Genomic DNA, 18,938 nt, shown 5'->3' with positions numbered 1-18,938 from the left:
TGTATGTACTAAGTGGATGGGTCAGTCCATGCTAGTTAGTGTTGGCAGTTCTCAAACAACCACAGACTTGTTCCTCTTTTCTGTAGATGGGGCTGTCCACGGGACAGTGCTGCTGGCCCTCTAGGGCAGTCCCCTCATTGCTACACAGGTCAGCTAGCAGAAGTTCTTCACATGGAGTCCAGATCTTCTTGGGACCTTCTACAGAATGGGTCTACACCCTGTCCATGGGGCATGCAGCTCTTCACAGGTGTTCAGTACCTAAAGCTCGGCAATGATGATGCAAAAAGATCTTCCTGGCTTGGAGCCCTGGGCTGCGGCTAAAATGAATGGAATTTAGTAAGTCATGAAGTAAATATGCTCTTGATTTTAGCTCTGAAACCAACTGCTCAAGAGACAGGATTCAGAACCCGGGGGGCAGGAGCTTAGAGGTTTCATGGACAGGTCCACGGCTGAGTGCTGGTTATTGAGAGTTGTGGCCAAATCAGGATGCATTTGTGAGGCATGGGCAGAGGGATGATATTGTCTAGGCTGGAAGATGACCAAGGCCTGGGGGCTGCCCCTGTGTTTCCTAAGTTGGTGTCTTGGGGAGGTGTTTGCCTCCCTAAGAGATGGATGAGTAGGAGATGGGATTAGCCTAATGGAATTTTACCCTGTCAGTGTGAAGGTGGGTGAGGAAGAGGATGAGTTCCCTGTCACTGATGGTGTTCAAGTTCAGACAGTGTAGTCAGCTGATGAGAAATTTTAGAGGAGACTTCATAGTGGGGGATGGGGGTTGTTGTTTAACATGTGTTTATTTGAAAGGAAGAGTTAGACAGAGAGAGAGAGAGTCAATGGCCAGGGCTCATCCAGGCCAGAGGCAGGAACCTGAAACTGCATGTGGGTGCTGCTTTCCCAGCGCATTAGCAGGGAGCTGGATCAGAAGTGGAGCAGCCGAGACTTGAACCTGTGCTCATATGGGATGCCAGTGTCACAGGTGGCAGCTTAACCCACTGCGCCATAGTGCTGGCCCCAGCTGGTGTGTTTGGGTCTGGAGACACTGGGGCCATCAGTTGTATGCTAACTTTCTTTCTAGACAAACAAAGGTCTTGGGTCCCTTTAGCTAGCTTTCACTGTCCTGGGTTCTCTCTACCATACTGGTCAAGTGCTCGGCAGATCTTCTGTTTATCTTAAACTGTGGCTCCCTGGAGTGAATTCATATTGCTGTGAGCTGCCCAAGGGCTAAGTAACTGGCCTTTGGCATTGGTTTTTGTATGCATATGTTTTGTTTTTGTTTTATATTTTGTTCAGGGAGGAGGTGGGTAAGCCACTGCTCAAAGAATTTACCCTCATTCTTCTCTAGTTGGAGCGAGAACTGACTCTAGGGCATAGTTTAGTTCAGCTGGTGTTTATAAGACTCTTAGATCTTAACCAAAAAATGTGATAGTTCGAGAATTCAAAAGGTCCCTACTGCAGGCGTTGTAGGGTTCATCTAAGGGTGAATCACAGAACTCTTTCTTGTGGCATAAATTATAGCTTAATGTTGGCAATTTCTGAAGGCCCATATAAACATACATGTATTGGTAAGAGGTAGTAAATATTTTGCTGACAAGTTCTTTGAGTGATGGCTCAGTGGCAGCATTTAAAGGCAGAGAACCTGAGGGTTTTTTTTTTTTTTTTTTTTAAATCCAGGTGCTGCCAACTATAAAAAGCTGTCAGGGTGAGAAGCCAAAAGCACCCACTAGTTATAGCATTAATTGTGTAATATTCATGGGCTGCAGAGTTTCTGCACCTGGGATCTGTTGATGTACACAGGTGGAGGAGGGCTGGAGGGAGATAGGATGCATTTGGGAGAGAGGCAGTCAGACAGACCCTGGATCACGGAGGAGTCCCTGGCTCTGAGTCGGGCTACCAGCACCTGCTTCCCTCCCGAGTGCCTCTGTTGTAATATCCATGGGCTTGAGGGGGTGGGAAGGGGAGGAACAGTACTCACACAAAGCCCTCCTTACTGGAGCCCCAGGCCTCCCCCTTTCCATCAGTCCTCAGGAGCAATTCTCCCTGCTTTTGGAAGGCCTTTGAATGTATGATCTGATGCCTTTTCAACAAAGGAATATTGATATGTCAGTGGGTTGGACAGCAGGGAGTGCTGGATTAGATCGTTTTCACATTGGTATTATGCCAGTTTGGCATTTGTTGGGAGAGCTTATCCCTTTATTGCCATAGGTTACATGTATAATTTAAGGGGAATACATCTTTGAGAAAGACTTCTTTGGGTTCTATAAGTATCAGTGCTACAGAAAAAGAAATGAAAAGACCCCTTCCTGCCCCACCCCATGTGTTCAGAATGTTAGATTCAGTGCCATGTGCAGGTAGAGAACATTTCCACAGGTGTGCAAGACACCCGCGGTGGTGGTGGTGAGGGGGTTGTGGCTGCCTCCAGGTTGTACCGTCAGAGCTGAGAGCAGCAGAATGATCTAACTGTACAGACTGAAAGCCCTGGAGACAGATGCTGTAGGCCCCGATTGGGTGGCGTTGCTGCTGCCTCAGAGCAATGAGTAATGGTGATAACAACATCATCTCCCTCCTTCCTTCCTTGATCCTGCCACCGCCTTGCATCTTGGTGATTTCATATTGGATGTTTTGACATTTCAGAGCTATGATGCCAATTGCCACAATGAGGCAGACATCTTTTATTTTACTTTATTTTTTTTTAAGCAACTTGTTCTGCTATGGAGATTTGATTATCACTGAGCAAAGTGCCCCTGGTGGATAGTAGGCCGTTGGTAAATGGTTTTTATATGAATCACAGCAGACTTGCAACTCTGAGCGAGCACTCTTCTTGGTTGAAAATGTCCTGTCTCCTGTGAAGATTTTCCAGCCTCTGCCTGTTGTTGCATTTCTGTCTGAGTGCTTACCAGGAGACACAGGATCTCAAAATTCCACATCTCCCTTAGGAGTTACTCTCCAGGCAAAACTGGTGATGGGAGAACTTGCAACAGAGCCAGCCAGAGCAGCACAAGGGTACTTTAAAGAGTTTGTGGAAGAAACAGAATTAAAAGATAAGTTTATTAGCGTGCAGAGGAATTTGGAGATCCATGAGTAGTTTTTTCATGATGCACGTTTTCCTCTCCTATGTTTGTGGTCACCTGTCTCACACTCCTTTGTGATTTCTCTTTTTAGGTTTATTTTCTTGAAAAGGCTCCAGGCTTCGGCTTGGAAAATACAACCGCCAAAATTGAGCCCAGCAGCTGGAGCGGCAGCGAGAGCCCTGCCGAAAACATGGAGAGGATGAGTGACTCTGCAGATAAGCCCATTGACAATGACGCAGAGGGGGTCTGGAGCCCCGACATCGAGCAGAGCTTTCAGGAGGCCCTGGCTATCTACCCGCCATGTGGGAGGAGGAAAATCATCTTATCAGACGAAGGCAAAATGTATGGTAAGTGGCCTGCAATGATGCTGTGAAATACTCCCACCTGCCATTGTGTGCCAGCCTTCCCATGCGGTGGGTTCATTGCATTGGGTCGAAGATTTCCATGGCACCAAAACAGATGCTTGGAGGAGTGCAGGTGGTTGCAGTAGCAAATGCAGACATGAGTGGTGGGGATATGTTCTTTGGAATGCAGGCCTAGTCTAAGAGCAGCATTGCTGCTGAATTCAGATGACTGGTGCTGCAGAGCCACGGGGTCCTGCAGCTGCCAAATCTCTGGTCCCCCTCCTCTGTCCCTGGATGAACTAGAAGTATAGATGTTATATGAAGTCTAGTATTTCTGAAAGCCAGCACTTAAAAAAAAATGCACACACAGTCACCAACCCTGTGCAGGCCAGGTAAGATGCACACATGGGCTCAGTCAGACCCCCGAGCGACCAGTGTGCAGTGGGACAGCCAGATGAGGCATGACCCGCCTTGCTGCCCCAGAGAGGCTCCCCTTCTACAAGGGGGCACCTCGCAGTGTGTTCTGAAGGAGACTCGAGAGTGCCCGGGAGGGTGAGAGCTGTTACCCCGATGGCTGAGGATGCCGAAGGCAGCAGTGAGAGCCCCGTCCCTCGGCTGGGGTTGGCCTGCCGGCTGTGGGTGTTCCCCCTCCTCCCCTGAGTGCTCCCAGGTGCGGACCTGCAGCCCTCTGCTTACCTTTTGAGTAGCAGATGGCAGCTGGTTGCTTGTCCATTCTGCTTGTCTGACTGGACACGTTGAGTTGACAGTCTGCACTGTCGCAGAGTCTAAAGAGATGCAAACAACAGAAACTCAGAAAGAACCGGCTCAGTCACCTATCTGGGGTTGTTAACTTGTCACGAGAAAGATTTATTTCTAAATAATTTGAAATCTTTTTCCATAATAGGGTATTGTACCTTTAACAGTGCGTTTCCTCCATCAGGAGCCGTAGGAGGCTGCAGCTCAAACCAGCAGACACTGCTGAGGAGAAAGCAGATGGTGGTGCAGCTGCTACCAGCTGTGCCCCCCACCCTGCCCGCTCCCTTGCCAGCTGGGATGATGTAATGGAAACAAGGCAAATTGTGCTTTCTGGAGCGTTGGCGTCTCTGAGCCTGTCAAACACGGGGCGGGGCGGGGGGGCAACCCCCTGGCATTTGTTTCATGCTCTCATAATATTCCTTGTAGCCAGAGCAGCTTCTTGGTGTCTAGAGCTGTAGACGTGTGATGAGCCATCTCAGCTGCCATGGCTAAGAAGTGTGTGGGTCTAGGTTTATGTCTGACCTCAGCTCCTCTTTCTCAGCCTGCCTTTTTGCTTCCAGGGTCCTATCTTCATTTCTGAAAAGGCATCTCCTCTGTCTCTTTAATGCAGAGAACAGCGCTTTAATCCTCTTTGAAGATGGTTTTATGAGGTGTTGTGAAGGGTGCTTTGGGCCATGACCTTGTGCAACTCACACTGGTTTACCCAGAAATTGCTCTCTTCTAAAATAATGGCTTAGTTGGAATCCGGGTTGGGATTCAGGACAGCGCTTCACTTTTCACAAGGAACCTGGGGATAGGCACTGCTCCTTTACAGATAGGTTTTCAAGGGCTGACCATGTAATAAATTCAAAGCTAAAGTCAAGTTTTGTCAACCCCAATGTTTGTTCTCTGTTGAGATTTTACTTTTAGGTGGCATCCATGGTAGATTTTGCCAGTTCACCTGGACCTCAAATGCTAAAAATATTTTTATGTAAAATAATTGTGTAAGAGCTGATGACCATAATTGGGTGTCAGAGGCAGCAGCAGTCTAGGAAAAAGAACAGTGGGCAGTGTTGAGTTTCAGTCAGTCTGTCCACCATGAACTTGAACAGCGTGACCAGGGTCTTCATATGTCTCGTATGTTGGTAAATGATGCCCATGGGGCCCTTAGACTTCTCTGTCTTCCAGTGCCGCAGTTTTGTGACTTGTGCTCAGTGAGATGCGCAGTTACTGACACATGTGCTGGCTGTGGTATCCTTAGGGCCCAGGGTGACTGGGGTTCTGAAAGCCTCCTGAGTGCACGTGTTCTTGATGTGTGGAATCTTTTTTCCTTAAATCAGCAAAACAATCACTGACTGTGTTGGCAGCCAGCCTGGGTTAAATGGGAGCCATCTTTTTGAGCAGGCAGCACTGGGATTAAAACTCACTGGGGGAGAACAGTCTTACAGGTTGTGGGTTTTTCAGCAGGTGGAGTATATAGCCTGCAGGACTTTGTACCCTGAGATGCATTAGCTACACTGGCCCCAAAGCCAGTGCAGCCTCCACTTCCAGAAACTGCCCTGGGGAGAAAACATCTACCCACACTGCTTGGTCAACACCGAAGAGCTACTACTGCCATGGAAGCGACATGTGGTGATGGGCAGCCTACAGAGCTGGGGACTAGACCCCTTCAGAGGAGCTGCCTTAAGTGCCTGGGGGCTGCTCTGACCTGCCTGTGACTTTGAGGATGAGAGAAGGTTGATTTGGAGCTTGCACAGTGAGGCCCCAGACGCTGGGGGGATTGAGTCATGTGAGCAGTGTGGGGCCAGAGCTACCGTTCCTGGCTCCTGGCCTGTTCCCCATCTTACCGCACACGAATCAGGACACAAACCAGACCAGGAATCAGGGTTTCTTAAGGTCTTAAGACCATCGTTTTTCTCTAAGGGTTTTGAAAATGAAAACATTGAAAACATTTTGGATTCCATGTAGTAAAATCAAAATAATTTAATGTCTTTTAGTGAAATGCCAAGTGTTTCTGACTTGAGGGGGTTATTCTGATATTTCTGAGCATTTGTGGAGTACTTTGTGATGTTGCTGATCCTGAGCCATTGGATGAAGCAAGGTCAAGTGATTTATTTTTGTAATGAAATTTCCTTCATAGTTGGCAGTAGAGCAGATACAGTCTTATAGAGGAGGAGAATGGAAAGCCCTCTGTGCGATGGAGCTTTAGCCATGGGGATGGCTTAAGTCTCTCTTCTGTAGCCTTGGCCTTCGGGAGCTGAGACTTTACTGTAGTTGGCCTCCCTGTGCTTAGATTGCTTCTGCCTTGGCCACCTTTAATGTGTAGGCAGTAGTTCTTGTGGGTAATTGGGAGGGGGTGGGACCTTCTTTGACTTTGTTCCTAAGAATCACACTTGCTTCAATAGGCTGGCGCTCTCTTTCTCTATGGCTGTCTTTTCGTTAGCTTTGTGTCTTTTTCTCGTGGATAGTAGGAGAGGGGATGGCAGGAAGACAAAAACTGGATTTTAGAAGACCAGGCCATAATTGAAAACAAAACCGTGAATGTGGGACTATGTGGGTATGTTTCTTTTGCAACTGAAAACTCCAGTCTTGCAAATGGTCAAATAACCCCCATAATTAAACCAGGCTGAGGACAGGAGCTGTAGAAGCAGAGCAGTTTGGACTTGATAATTAATATTAATCTACCGCTTCTGGGATTCAGACTTTGCCTGACTTCTCTCCGCGGCAGTTTCCTGAGCTACAAAGTGGGGTTAAATAGATGAAGAATTCCATATACTAATTGTAATCTGGGGCCCTTTCTACCATGCCTACAATACCAGGCACACAGTTAGAGCTGAGTCAGTGTTTATGAACTGCAGACAAGAAGGCCTCTGCTGTATACTGTGCTGAAGACTTTCCATGTAATTTGCATCAAATGCTCAGCAGTGCCTCGAGGTTAGTGTTGTGATCCTGCTTCACAGATGAGGAAATTGAAGCTACGAGGGGGTAAAGTGGCTCTCAAGGGCCAATATAAATGGTGTGATAGTACAGAGTTTCAAATCCAGGTCTGTCTGACCCTAAGACCTGGACTCTGACCACTGTGCTTTTGTTCTTCCTTGGTGGAAACCACTATACAGCAATGCAGCAAATTGGTGTTGGGTGCCAGCTGTGTAGGGGATTGTCAGGGACATAGTAGTGAACCAGACAGACACAGTCCCTGCCCTCATGGAGCTGTCACAAGTTCATTTGCAGGAAATTGACCTCAGGTCAAGGCTGTGTGCCAAAACTTTCTGGGAAGTCTGGGAGCCCTTTGAAGATGGTCACCTTCCACTTAGCCTTTTGAAGCCTGTTCTTGGCCACCAGAGTCTAAGGCACTTGGCCTGATGCTGGCACGAAGACAGCATCTCAAATAACGCTGTGGGGAGGGTCCCGGATCACAAGGCTGGCCCTGCTGGTGGCCAGGAAGATATCTGGAAGGTTCTGGTGCCCTAGGAGTCTACAAGCACTCTGGCCAGTGACTTTCTGCTTTTGTGAGCAGATGTCTTCAGGGTCCTTGCTTAGGACTGCCCCAGGGAGGGCCCCTTTTTCCTGCGCTGTCAGAGCTTACTGGTCAGCCCCAGAGAGCCCCAGAAGGTGAGGAGGAAGGTGTTTCTGGGTCCGTTCTCCCCACTTGCTGACCTGTGCCCTGCCAGCCAAGGGGATGCAGGACTTGGAATTGGCCCCTCGTTGACTCACAGGAGCACGAGACACAAGAGGGAAGAAGGGAATGTTGTGGTCTTCTAGCGAGCTGGTGGCAGCACTGACCAGGGGACCTCAGGATGAGGGTGCTCACAGGCACACACGGGTGAGTGCTCGTTAAGCAGTGAGGGCAGGCAGAGGCTGAAATCTGCTCCAGAGCTGGTCAGGGAGACGTGAGGTCGCCCTTCCATGTCTCTGTCATGGGGCTGGTGCGCTGTGTCTGTGAAGCCCCCAGAGACCCTGGTGTGGGAGTGGCCGTGGACTCCAAGCCCTGTAGGCCTTGGGAAAGGGATCCGTGGGGCCTGAGCCAAACTTAGGTTTCCCCGGTTTCCATCTGAATGTTGTGTGGCATGTTTGATTTCCCATCTGAACTGTGTGATTTGGGGTGTTATTTCAAGTCAGTTTGTTAGAAATCTGAAACCGAAAGAGCTAGACCCCTAGCGCAAGCTGGAAGCTCCCTACTGCAGGGGCCATGTGTGTCCCAGTCTGCCCTGTGCAGGCTGTGTTTGCAGTCCTGAGACACAGAAGGTGTCAGTACTATTTGTTGACTGCATTCATGAGATGGATTATTGGTTGAAACAGAGAAAGTGGACTGATTAAGCCTGTGGGCCTGAGGGCCTCTACTGTTACAGGAACTGGATATTAAAGGAAAAAAAGGGAAAAGAAAAGTATTATGCTTTATGGTCCTCTTAGATGCAGAAAGAAGAGCCTTTGATAACTGTGGTTTGTGTGGGCACATGGTAATTTAAAGAGGAAGAAGGGATTGCTGCTCAAAATAGGGACCATAGTAAGGAAAGGGTTAATTCTGGAATGCTCAGAACTGAAGAGTGATGGGGATTTTGAAATAGTTGGGTTCCTGTGAGAGTAACAGAGCCAGCATCATCAGTGTTTTGATGGGGAAACTGGGGGAAGGTGGGGGACATGCAAAGGTTTATGTGTAAGGTGCAAGCTCTTGTGTAATCCATGCAAAAAAAAAAAAAAATAGCTCATTAAGGATGGCTCAAGAATTGGTCATAAAGGGAGGGAAAAGGAAAAGAATGTTATTTACACATTGTGCTTTCTCCCTCCAAGTACTAACCAGCCCGACCCTGCTTAGCTTCCGAGGTCAGCCGAGTTCAGGGTGCTGTGGCTGTGGACAGGAGATGTACTTTCTGACAGCGCTGCTGTGGTAGCGTGAGCAGTCAGGGCACCCTGAGGTGATGCGTCTTCACTGAGGTCCTGCACTGTGCTCCCACGGCGAGCGGGGACAGCAGACAGACATGAGTGAAATAGCTGGCCTGTTTGAGCAGCTACCCTGTGTCTGGCACTTTCTCAGTGCTTTAGAATGTGATATTTTGTTTATTCCTCACAGCAGCACAATGTAATTATCCCCATTTTATAGCTGAGGAAGCTGAGGCCTTGGAAGGTCGGGTTACTTGCTGAATGTCACAGGGTAAATGAGTTGTGGAGCTGACATTTGCAACCAGTCTGTGAGTTGACCACAGTGTTGATGTAGGAGGAAGAATATTCTATTCTAGAGATACACACAGTTTAGAGGTAGGGGGCACCAGGTGTGATCACTCAGGATGTGGGAATGCACTTGTGTGTATTTGAACATGAAAGGGAATGAGAGGCACAGAGACGAACCTGTGTAACTTTGAATTTGCAGGAAAGGACACTTAAGTGTTTAACACTTAAGTGTTTTATATTCATAGACGCCTTTGGAAATCTGCAGAAGTTTCTGAACCCTCTCCCCAGAAGAATGCATATTTGCATGTAGTTACAGGATTGTGGATGCAACTTTAGATGGTTTCTGGAACCCCAGTTCAAATTTGCTTCTATGGGGAGAAAGAAAAGGGAAGAGCATCACGGCTGAAGAGAATAGCATGATAAAAGGCCCGGAGGCCTGAATGGGTGCAGCAGTGATGGGCTTGGGCCTGAGTGCCCCAGGAGGGGTGGTCCATGAGCCTAGCGGATCTGGCAGGGGCCAGGCTGTAGAGGGCCCGCATGCCCTACCAGGTTTCTGGTTGTGGGTTTCAGGAAAGGGGATGTGACTCAGCCTGTGTTTTCCAATCCAGCTCCACAGGTTCATGGCAAGTTAGATGACTGTTGCAGTACTCCCATGGGTGAGCCTGAGGCCTACTCTAGGGTGCTCCCAGTGCCATGGCAGGAGGAGTTTCAGATAGGGAACCAACAGAACTTGCTGACCTGATGTGACTTGTGAAAGAGAAGGAGGGAGGGGTTTGATTTCAGGGTTCCAGTGCTGGATGATGGGGAGGATGGTGGGCTCTTCCACCAGATGGGAGTAGAGGCAGAAGTAGCAGATTTGTAGAGTAGAAGGTGATGAGGAACAGAGTTCTGTCATGTGCCTGAGGGTACCAGGTGCCCCTCCAACCGACTCTATGGAGCTGAAAATTCATGCCGGGAGCTGGGGTAGTTGGGAGTGCAGGGGTAGCTTGAGGACTCCCACCAGAGATGTGATCCCTAAAAGCTGTGAGTTTGGATGATACAGTTCCCAGTATCTCCAGCAGAAGTGGCTTGGGCTTAAAATGGAATGGCTGTAGCCGTGGGAGAGCAAACAGATGGCCATTTTCAGAAAAAGTGAGATGGGTCAGTGGCTCCCAGCCCTGACCATCATCAACAGAAACCCTGGAGGAGCTGGGAAGAAAAAGACCAAATACTGACTCAACCTCTCTGGGAGTGTGGTCCCTGGGCATCTGTGTTTTAGAAAGCTCCCTGAGTCACATGGTGATCAGCTAGGTTTGAGATCCACTGGGCTGCTGGGCTGCAGTCTGAGTCTCAGAAGATAGGACCACACCTTTAGGGTTGACACAAGAAACAGATGAACAGGAAGTGACACTGGCATTGGGAGTGGCCCTTAAAAAGTTGGGGCGCGTGGTGTTCTGACCATTTGCCTGGTGATTCAGTTTGTTCTCCCTCTCTACTGAGAGGAAACTTTCCCTGCACCCAGTCTTTGGAGAGGTTGGCTGTGCATGGTTCGAGACATGGTGTCTTGAAGGGCATAACAAGTTAAGGGCACACTTGGCAGGGACAGGACAGGGGAGAGACTTGGCCGTTGGGTTAGGCAGGGAGAAGAATTTGTGAGTTGCAGCAAACAGATAAGACTTTAAAGGCAGGGGGCCATCTTTGGTGTGTAATGGCAGATGGGTGGAAGGTGGAGAGGAGGGCCTAGTGATCGTCTTCTTCAGATGAAGATGAAGTCCTTGTGGGCCGAGATGGGGTTGTTGGCTTTTGAAAAGTAGAGCAGGCTCAGTACGACATTACAGAGGAATGGGCCTCGATGGACAGGGGAGAACAGACTTGCAGAGCAGTGAAGGGCCCAAGAGAAGTTGGAGAGCATTATTGACTTTGTTTTTTTAATTGTAATTTTTATTGAGCTAATTGTAGATTCACTTGTGGGTTTTAGAAATAATAGACAGAGACCTTTCATATACTTTGCTCATTTCCTTGGCCTCCAAGGGTTAGGTTCTTTAAACAGTAGTGTCATGTGACCACCGGATGCCAACATAGCTCACTGAACATGTTCAGACTTCCCCAGTTTGACTTGCCCGTGTGTGTGTGTGTGTGTGTGTGTGTGTGTTCGTGTACAGGATCCTCCTGGTGTCAGCTCATGTGTCCACCATGGGACAGTTGCCTGGTGTTGCCCTTTTAGAATCATAATACTCTGCATCCCCAACACTCACCTTTTCCCTGATTCCTGGCAACCACTAATTTAACTTCAGTGTTAAAATTTTGTCATTTCAAACATGTTCTATATAAATGGATCCACACTAAATAAAATGTTTTTGGATTGGATTTTTTTGCTCAGCATACTTCCCTGGAGATTCATCGAAGTTGCTGTGTATCAGGTTTTTTTTCCTTTTTATTGTTGAGTAATATTCAGTGGTTTATATGTACCATACTTCAACTATTTATTTATTTACAGGCAGAGTTAGACAGTGAGAGAGAGAGAGACAGAGAGAAAGGTCTTCCTTTTTCCATTGGTTCACCCCCCAAGTGGCCGCTGCGCAAATCTGGAGCCAGGAGCCAGGTGCTTCTCCTGGTCTCCCATGGGGTGCAGGGCCCAAGGACCTGGGCCATCCTCCACTGCACTCCCGGGCCACAGCAGAGAGCTGGACTGGAAGAGGGGCAACTGGGACAGAATCTGGTGCCCCAACTGGGACTAGAACCCGGGGTGCCGGCGCCACAGGTGGAGGATTAGCCCAGTGCGGCCTAATACTTCAACTCTTTACCCATTGGAGAGCCTCTGGGCTGATCCAGTTTTTGACCATGGCAGATCTGCTTTAAACATTTGCATATAGGTTTTTATGTGAACCTAAATTCCGTTTCTGTGTGATAAAGTGGCCAGGAGTGTAATTGCCAGATCTTAAGACCTTTGCACATTTATTTATTTATTAACCTCCTAGTTGTTTTCCGGAGTGGCTGCACCATTTAGCATCTTCACCTGCAACCTAGTTTTTTGGTTTCCTTGCTTGTTACCATTCATTTTTGCCAGCCTGGGGCAGGTGTTGTGGCACAGCAGCTAAGCTGCCAGTTGGAATGCCCGTATTCCAAGTCAGAGTGTGTGGATTCAGGTCTAGGCTACTCCACATTTGACGCAGCGTCCCGCTGATGTACCTGGGAGGCAGTAGGTGATGCTGTGGTTGGGTCCCTGCCATGCACAGGGGAGACCCAGATGGAGTTCCAGGCTCCTGCCTTCCACATGGCCTAGCCCCAGCTTGTGTGGGCATTTGGAAGTGAACCAGTAATAGAACATCTCTCTTTCTCTGCCACTACACAGTGGCACACTACACATACATGCCATTCATACAGGTATGTATCAGTATCTCATGTGATTTTGGTTTGCACTTCCCTATGACTACTGATATTAGACATCTTTTCTGATGCTTATTTGCCATTTGTGAAATGTCTCTTTGTAACTTCTGTCCCTTTTTAATTGGAGAATAGTATTTATATCGAGAATTCTTTATAATGAAGAATTATAATTCTAAATTTCTAAATTTAGAAATTCTAAATTTAAAATTTCTAAATATTCTTTATAATAAAGAATTCTCAATATAAATACTTTATTGTTTATGTGGTTTACAAGCATTTTTCCTTGTTTATAGTTTATCTTTTGGTCCTCTTCACTTGGGTAAAAGCAAAAGAAATTTGAGGAGAACAAAATTTTAACAGAGCAAAAGTTTGAATTTTTGATGAGGTTCAGCTTGTTAGTTTTCCCTTTTGTGGATTATGCTTCTGGTGTCAAGTCTAAGAACTCATTGCCTAGCCCTAGGTTCTGAAGATTTTTCTTTTATGTTTTATTCTAAAATTTTTATAGCTTTTGTTTTCACATGCTGTCCTTTTCCTCACCAGAGAGTTTTTGGGTTTTCCGTGTTTTGCCAGCTGTCGGGGCTCAGGCACTAACGAGGGCCTGGTACTATGAGTCTAGGTTGGGAAAGGCACAAGGGGAAGCTGGAGGGGCAGGTCAGCACGTGGGCGTGCTATGCAAGGGCCCTGCGGAGCGTAGGACAGGAGGCCGTGGCCATGCACGGAGGAGGCAGCATCTGAGACTGCAGGTGGAGAGATTCCAAGCCAGGAGTTTCGAGGTGTGGCCCTGAATGCGGTCAACCCTGAATGTGGGCCGTGGCCTCTGGTGGTGCGGAAGTACAGCATTGGGAGGCTTATCAGCAGTGGGTTGATTAATCACCTCACGCCCAGGCTCACGGTGGTAGTAGAGTGTGAGTTTGTAAATAAGGTGCCAGAGTAACCCAGGTATGAGAGGCATTTGTTTGGGAAGGACAGGACTTGATGGATCTGAGGGTAATGTGAGTGAGTGGAAGGGACCTAGGATGGCAGATGGCAGAATGGTGGGGTAGAAAGAGCACGGGGATCAAAAGAAAATGCTCACATTCCCTGGTTTCCTCTTCTCAAACTCTCGGGCTGGTCCCAAACAATGCTTATTCGTGAGCTGCCGTTGGCCAGCCGCAGACGCTCATTGTACCTTGCCATCTGCAGCGCAGTGGAGTAAGCAAATCACCATATTTCTCCCTACCTCTCAGCAGTGTAGAATGAAAGTGCAGTTAGGCATGAGAGAGTACTTTGGACTGGATTCTAAAAATAATGCCTTGGGGAGGTCAAGCCTGTTCAGGGCCTGTAGGAAAGGTAAGAAAATAGATTTTTGAACCACCCAGCAAGGTGTAAGCTTTCTAGCTTCCTTTGAGGAGTCTTTGGTTAAGGGATGATTGAAATGATCTCTCTTTTTTGGGGGGGTTTCTGCCATAGAGAGGAGAGATCCAGAGCAGACTTTTTCAGGTCAGAGTCACAAATGATGGAAATGACCAATGGGAGACTGTTGCTGGGCAGAGGCTGTTCAGGCCCACTGCAGTGGCTCTGTGCAGCATCCCAGGGAAGAATGGAGAGGACGGACTTCTGTGTTAGCACAGCCCAGGGCTCTGACGTGGGCTCGCTGTTTCCCCAGCCGTCCACCCTCCTTCTGGAGCCTCAAGTCCTTGCTCCTCTCTGGCTGTGGCTTTTCGTTTCCCCGAGAGCGTGTCTCCATTATTATAGCTATTTATTTGTATCCCATTCCATTGATAGTAAAGGCTTAAAGGGCCCCCTCCCTTGCAAATTATTAACATGATGGTAATGTTCTTTTGGTATTTAAGGGGCTGTGTTAGAGAACATTCAACTCAGTAAACTTGTGTAGGTAAATGTATCATGTGGGTAGGAGCGCAGGAAAAACGTGGAGGAAATTAAAGTATACGAACAGTGAATGCCACAGGGAAATGGGGTTATTGGAAACTCGCTGCTTTTCTGTTACAGGTTTCTGTATTAATTGGATTTTTTAAAATAGTGAACATATGTTACTTTCATAATCACAGGGAAGAGGAAAATTATATCACGTTTATTTTCCTCTCTGATTCTGGATAGGGAGTACTCATTAAAGAAAACTGTGGAAAAAGGCTGGAATTAGAAAGCAAGCCACATTGCCTGAGTCCATCGTGGTGTGATGATCACACCAAAGGGCGACCGTGGGCAGGAGGGCGGGGTCTGGAAAGCAGTTCTTCCTTCCCTGTGTGGGTGGCTGGGGTGCTGAGCTTGGGGGACAGGTGGCCAGAGAGTGGCCCTGCAGGGCGGACAAGCAGAACAGGGCGTTCTTATTATAGGCTTGAGGACATCGGTCCCGGAGTCCAACAGGTGCCCTGGCCACTTGGGTCTGTCAGTCAGCTGTCCCGACTAACAGGCATGTTATTGTGACATCGTGTGTCATGGTGAAGCGGCGGTGGGAGAAGAGAGGAAAACGTTCCCGTCCATCCTCCCCATGCACATGGGCTCAGAGCACAAAACAGCGAACAGGACCCGCGCTGCACGCTACAGTGGCCCTGGTTTATTCCTGGGGCGTGGGGCCTCTCTTGTTTTGACGACCACTTTGCTTTCTTTAGCTGTCCTTCCTTTGGGGAGGGGAGGAGTGGTTACTGGATGAAGACACTCGGGGGGCTTTGCCATGTGCTGCGCATTTGCTGGTAGAGCGTCCTTGTGTTTCTTCACCGTGTGTTTCACTGGCTTCGTGTTCACCTGCCAGGCACACCCTGCAGGTTATTCTCTCTGCGCACCTTCCCTTCCTCCAAGGACCCCAAGTGCAGAGCAGCAGTAAAGTCACAGTTGTTCTCGAAAGCCTGTATGGATATTAATCCTGTAGAGCCTCTTCCTCTCACAGTGCAGTCCCTTCTCCCTCCTGGCATCTGAGAGGTGTGACAGCCACTGTGAAACCTAGTGCAATGTACGTGAAGATTTATTTTGTAAAATGTTGCAGCATTTGTTTGTTTTTTCTTTTTTGCAGGCAGTGAATCTGGTCATTAGATGAGAATTTCCATAGGACATTATTCCTTTCATAGAAGCCCAAGGAAGCTGTGGGCTGCCTGGGAAGAGGCTGCTCTGGGGAGAATGTGATGGAGGGCACTGAAGCCTTCCAGTTTTAGCAGCTTCCCAGGCTGATGTTTAGCACATGTTAATAAGCTGAGTTTTTCCAGCCCCTTGCAGAGGTCTCAGTCCCTCACCCCATGCCTGCCCTCTTCCCCATGCAACTCTGTGACTCACTTGCTATTGTGTCAAGTTGGGCTTTGACGACTGTCTCAGATGAATGGGTGTGTTGCAAGCATGATGGCTTTGTGGTGGCTTCTGTGACAGCCTGGAAGAGATTGCTGTTTACAGCGGCTGTTATTGAGAGAGGTTTGGTGCACGTTAATGTCCTGATAAAGACATTTGTACCTATAAAGTAGTCACAGCCTGAAACACATTGGACTGTGAATCAGGTCGTGGGGTGATGACATGCCAGATGTGAGGTATCGGATTGCGTGTTTATTCAACTGTTACTGCAGTCGCTGCGCGAAGATGTGCCCTTGTATTTTCTGTCTCACGGCAACACACAACAGGCAGTGGCGATACGATCCTGATTATGAAAGATGCTATTTAGGTTACTTGGATCGTAAACCACGTGTACTAGGAAGCATTCTCTCAGTCCCAAATGTCCTTAGACAGCAACCACGAGCAGTTGTTAGAAGGGACTTGTCTCTTGCGCTGGACACATGCATCGTAATGGGGGCCTTTTGAGCTGTGCCAGTGTTAGTGAGACCCAGCTGGGCCAGGGCAGGTGGTGTGAAGGGTGCGACGCGATAGTGACAGCCGTTGACCTAGTGCTTATGGTGTGCGCGATACTGTTCTGAACGCACAACAGGGACCTGTTTAAGCCTCATTACAACTCTCGTGAATGTCTACTGTTACCATTCTTGTATTACAGTTGAGGAGACCACAGCCCAGAGAGGTTTAGTGAATTGCCAGTGGTCGCTCAGCTGGTCAGCTGCTAGAGGCAGGATATGAACCCCAGTCTGTTGGGCTCCAGAGTCTGAGCTCCTAACCACTACCCTCCGCTGTCTCTGAGATCTCTGCTGGAACTCGCACCTCCGAGTCCCGGAACTGTGTCCCCAGTGCTGCCCAGGACCAGCATGGAAGAGGGTTTCAGTACAAGGTAAACCTTGGAGAAGGGGACTCGGTTTCCTGGTGTCTGTGGTGCTCCACATCCTGTCTTCTAGCCTCCTGCTTGTCCTTCAAGACCTTGCAAGAAAACCCCCATCCCTTCTGACCCCTGCCTTAATCTCCACAGGCAGAGCAGGTTGGCCCCTCTCTGTGTTCCTGTAGCACGCGTTATGTAACTGGTGCTTGTCAGACTCATTTTTTCCTTTATAACTATAGAAAGAAGAGACTCAGGTGTCACTGTGTGTGTGTCCATCTCCCCACTCCCACAGAGAGCTCGTCCAGGACAGCTATTGTGGCTGTGGCTTCTCCGAATCTGCAGCAACCATCATAGTACCTGGCACATGTTAGTCCTGCAAAAGATGTTTGGATCAGCGAAAGCCATTGATTGTGTGGACCATCTTTATCTCTAGAAGGTTATCTTTCCCACATTCTACCCTCTTGTTGTATTTACAGCATTCTTATGAAGGCAGCGGTTTTCATTTCATAGGCACAGAGTCCAGGATGCTCTTCCTTAGATGATCTTATTTTGGGGAATCTCCTGGTAAAGCAAACCTCAAGGAAGAACCAGCAGCCCCCACCTGCATGTGGACTCTTCTCCATTTCAGCTCAGCAGCCCTACACCGGAGATGTTGTGAACAAGGGCAGTTTATTAGCAGTGGTAAAGCATACCCCCAGGATCTTCCTAGTACATACCTGACAATGTATATGGAAACTTATTTAGGGTGTTTCAAATTGGGAGATTCTGTGTGTACATGCACACGTGTGTGCATTTGTGCACATTGCTTTTGGCTTGTTGACCTTGGGTTTAGTTTTTTACTTAAAAACTTTTCATTTGTTTAATAATGTACATGATTCTGTTCATTTTCTTGAGAGAGTTTGCTCGCTCACTTGTAGCCACTCGTTACTCTCCAAATGCCTACCAGCGGTTGAGGAGGGTGGGAGGGGAGATGGGGGTGAGACTTGGAGCTGGGAACTCAGTTCATGTCTCCTACTTGGGTGGCAGGAACTCAGTGACTTCAGCTGTCACTGCTGCTTCCCAGGGTCCTCATTAGCAGGAAGCTGGACTCAGGAGCCAGAAACTGGTTTCAAACCCAGGCACCCTGGGCCAGCACTGTGGCGCAGTGGGTTAATGCTCAGGCCTGAAGCGCTGGCATCCCATATGGATGCCGGTTCGAGACCCGGCTACTCCACTTCCTGTCTAGCTCTCTGCTGTGGCTCAGGAAAGCAGTGGAAGATGGCCCAACTCCTTGGCCCCTGCACCCACATGGGAGACTGGGAAGAGGCTCTTGGCTCCTGGCTTCAGATCGGCGCAGCTCCGGCCATTGTGGCCATCTGGGGAGTGAACTATTGGATGGAAGACCTCTCCCTTTCTCTCTCTCTCTCTCTCTCTCTCTCTCTCTCTCTCTGTAACTCTTTCAAATAAACAAACAAACAAACAAATAAATAAATCTTTAAAAAAAAACAAACCAGGCACCCCAGTGTGGGATTTGCACATCCAACCGATGGCTGTGTCAGTAGTCCAAACGTTTGCCTGAAAATTTTGTTGTAATTGTCTGAAAATCACTTTTGCCACTGATTGTTCCAAGATGACATTGTTGATACAGAATGATTCACTTAAGTGGAGCAATGAGCTAAGTGAACTCTTATTGTGGACTTGAACAAGGTGTGGAGTTACGGTTAGTTCCCAGGCTGCAAAGTCTGGTTAGCAAACTGGCCAACTTATAGAGGGTTTGTCAGCTAGCTCCTAGGAATAAGTTCATCCTGGTGGTAAAGGACATAGGATCAGGAGTGAGAGTTGCCTGGTTTTAAATTCTGACTCTGCTGCTTTATTGGCTGTGCCATCATGGGCATCTTAACATTCCTGGACCTCTGTTTCCTCATCTCAAAGGTGGGGCTAATACTGATGCTGATCTCACAAGTGCGGTGTGAGGATTAAATAAAAACACGTTCAAAATACTTAGCATACACAGTTCCTTCTTTGGGAGCGGTATTACCCTGATAACAAAACCGGGCAAAGATGTCACAAGGAAATTAAAAAACAAAACAACAACAAAAACTGTAG

At 48.2% G+C, this 18,938-nt stretch overlaps 1 protein-coding gene across 33 annotated transcripts in view; it reads left to right on the top strand.

Moving 5' to 3' along the window:
- The window catches only part of TEAD1 (TEA domain transcription factor 1), a 284,516-nt gene that overhangs the window by 97,770 nt on the left and 167,808 nt on the right, over positions 1-18,938 (top strand). For all 33 annotated transcript variants that reach the window (XM_089328536.1, XM_070073221.2, XM_051851597.3 and 30 more), the window contains exon 2: positions 3,157-3,412. In XM_089328536.1, coding sequence (XP_089184662.1) covers positions 3,256-3,412 — 157 coding nt within the window. In that variant the 5' untranslated portion in view covers positions 3,157-3,255. The remainder of the gene's footprint in view (positions 1-3,156; positions 3,413-18,938) is intronic.

Source organism: Oryctolagus cuniculus, chromosome 1 (assembly GCF_051225735.1).
Source record: "Oryctolagus cuniculus isolate XC-2025 breed Fujian yellow rabbit chromosome 1, ASM5122573v1, whole genome shotgun sequence".
Lineage (NCBI taxonomy): Eukaryota > Metazoa > Chordata > Mammalia > Lagomorpha > Leporidae > Oryctolagus > Oryctolagus cuniculus.
The sequence above is the reverse complement of the archived record's forward strand: the minus strand, read 5'-3'. Positions and strand labels throughout refer to the sequence as shown.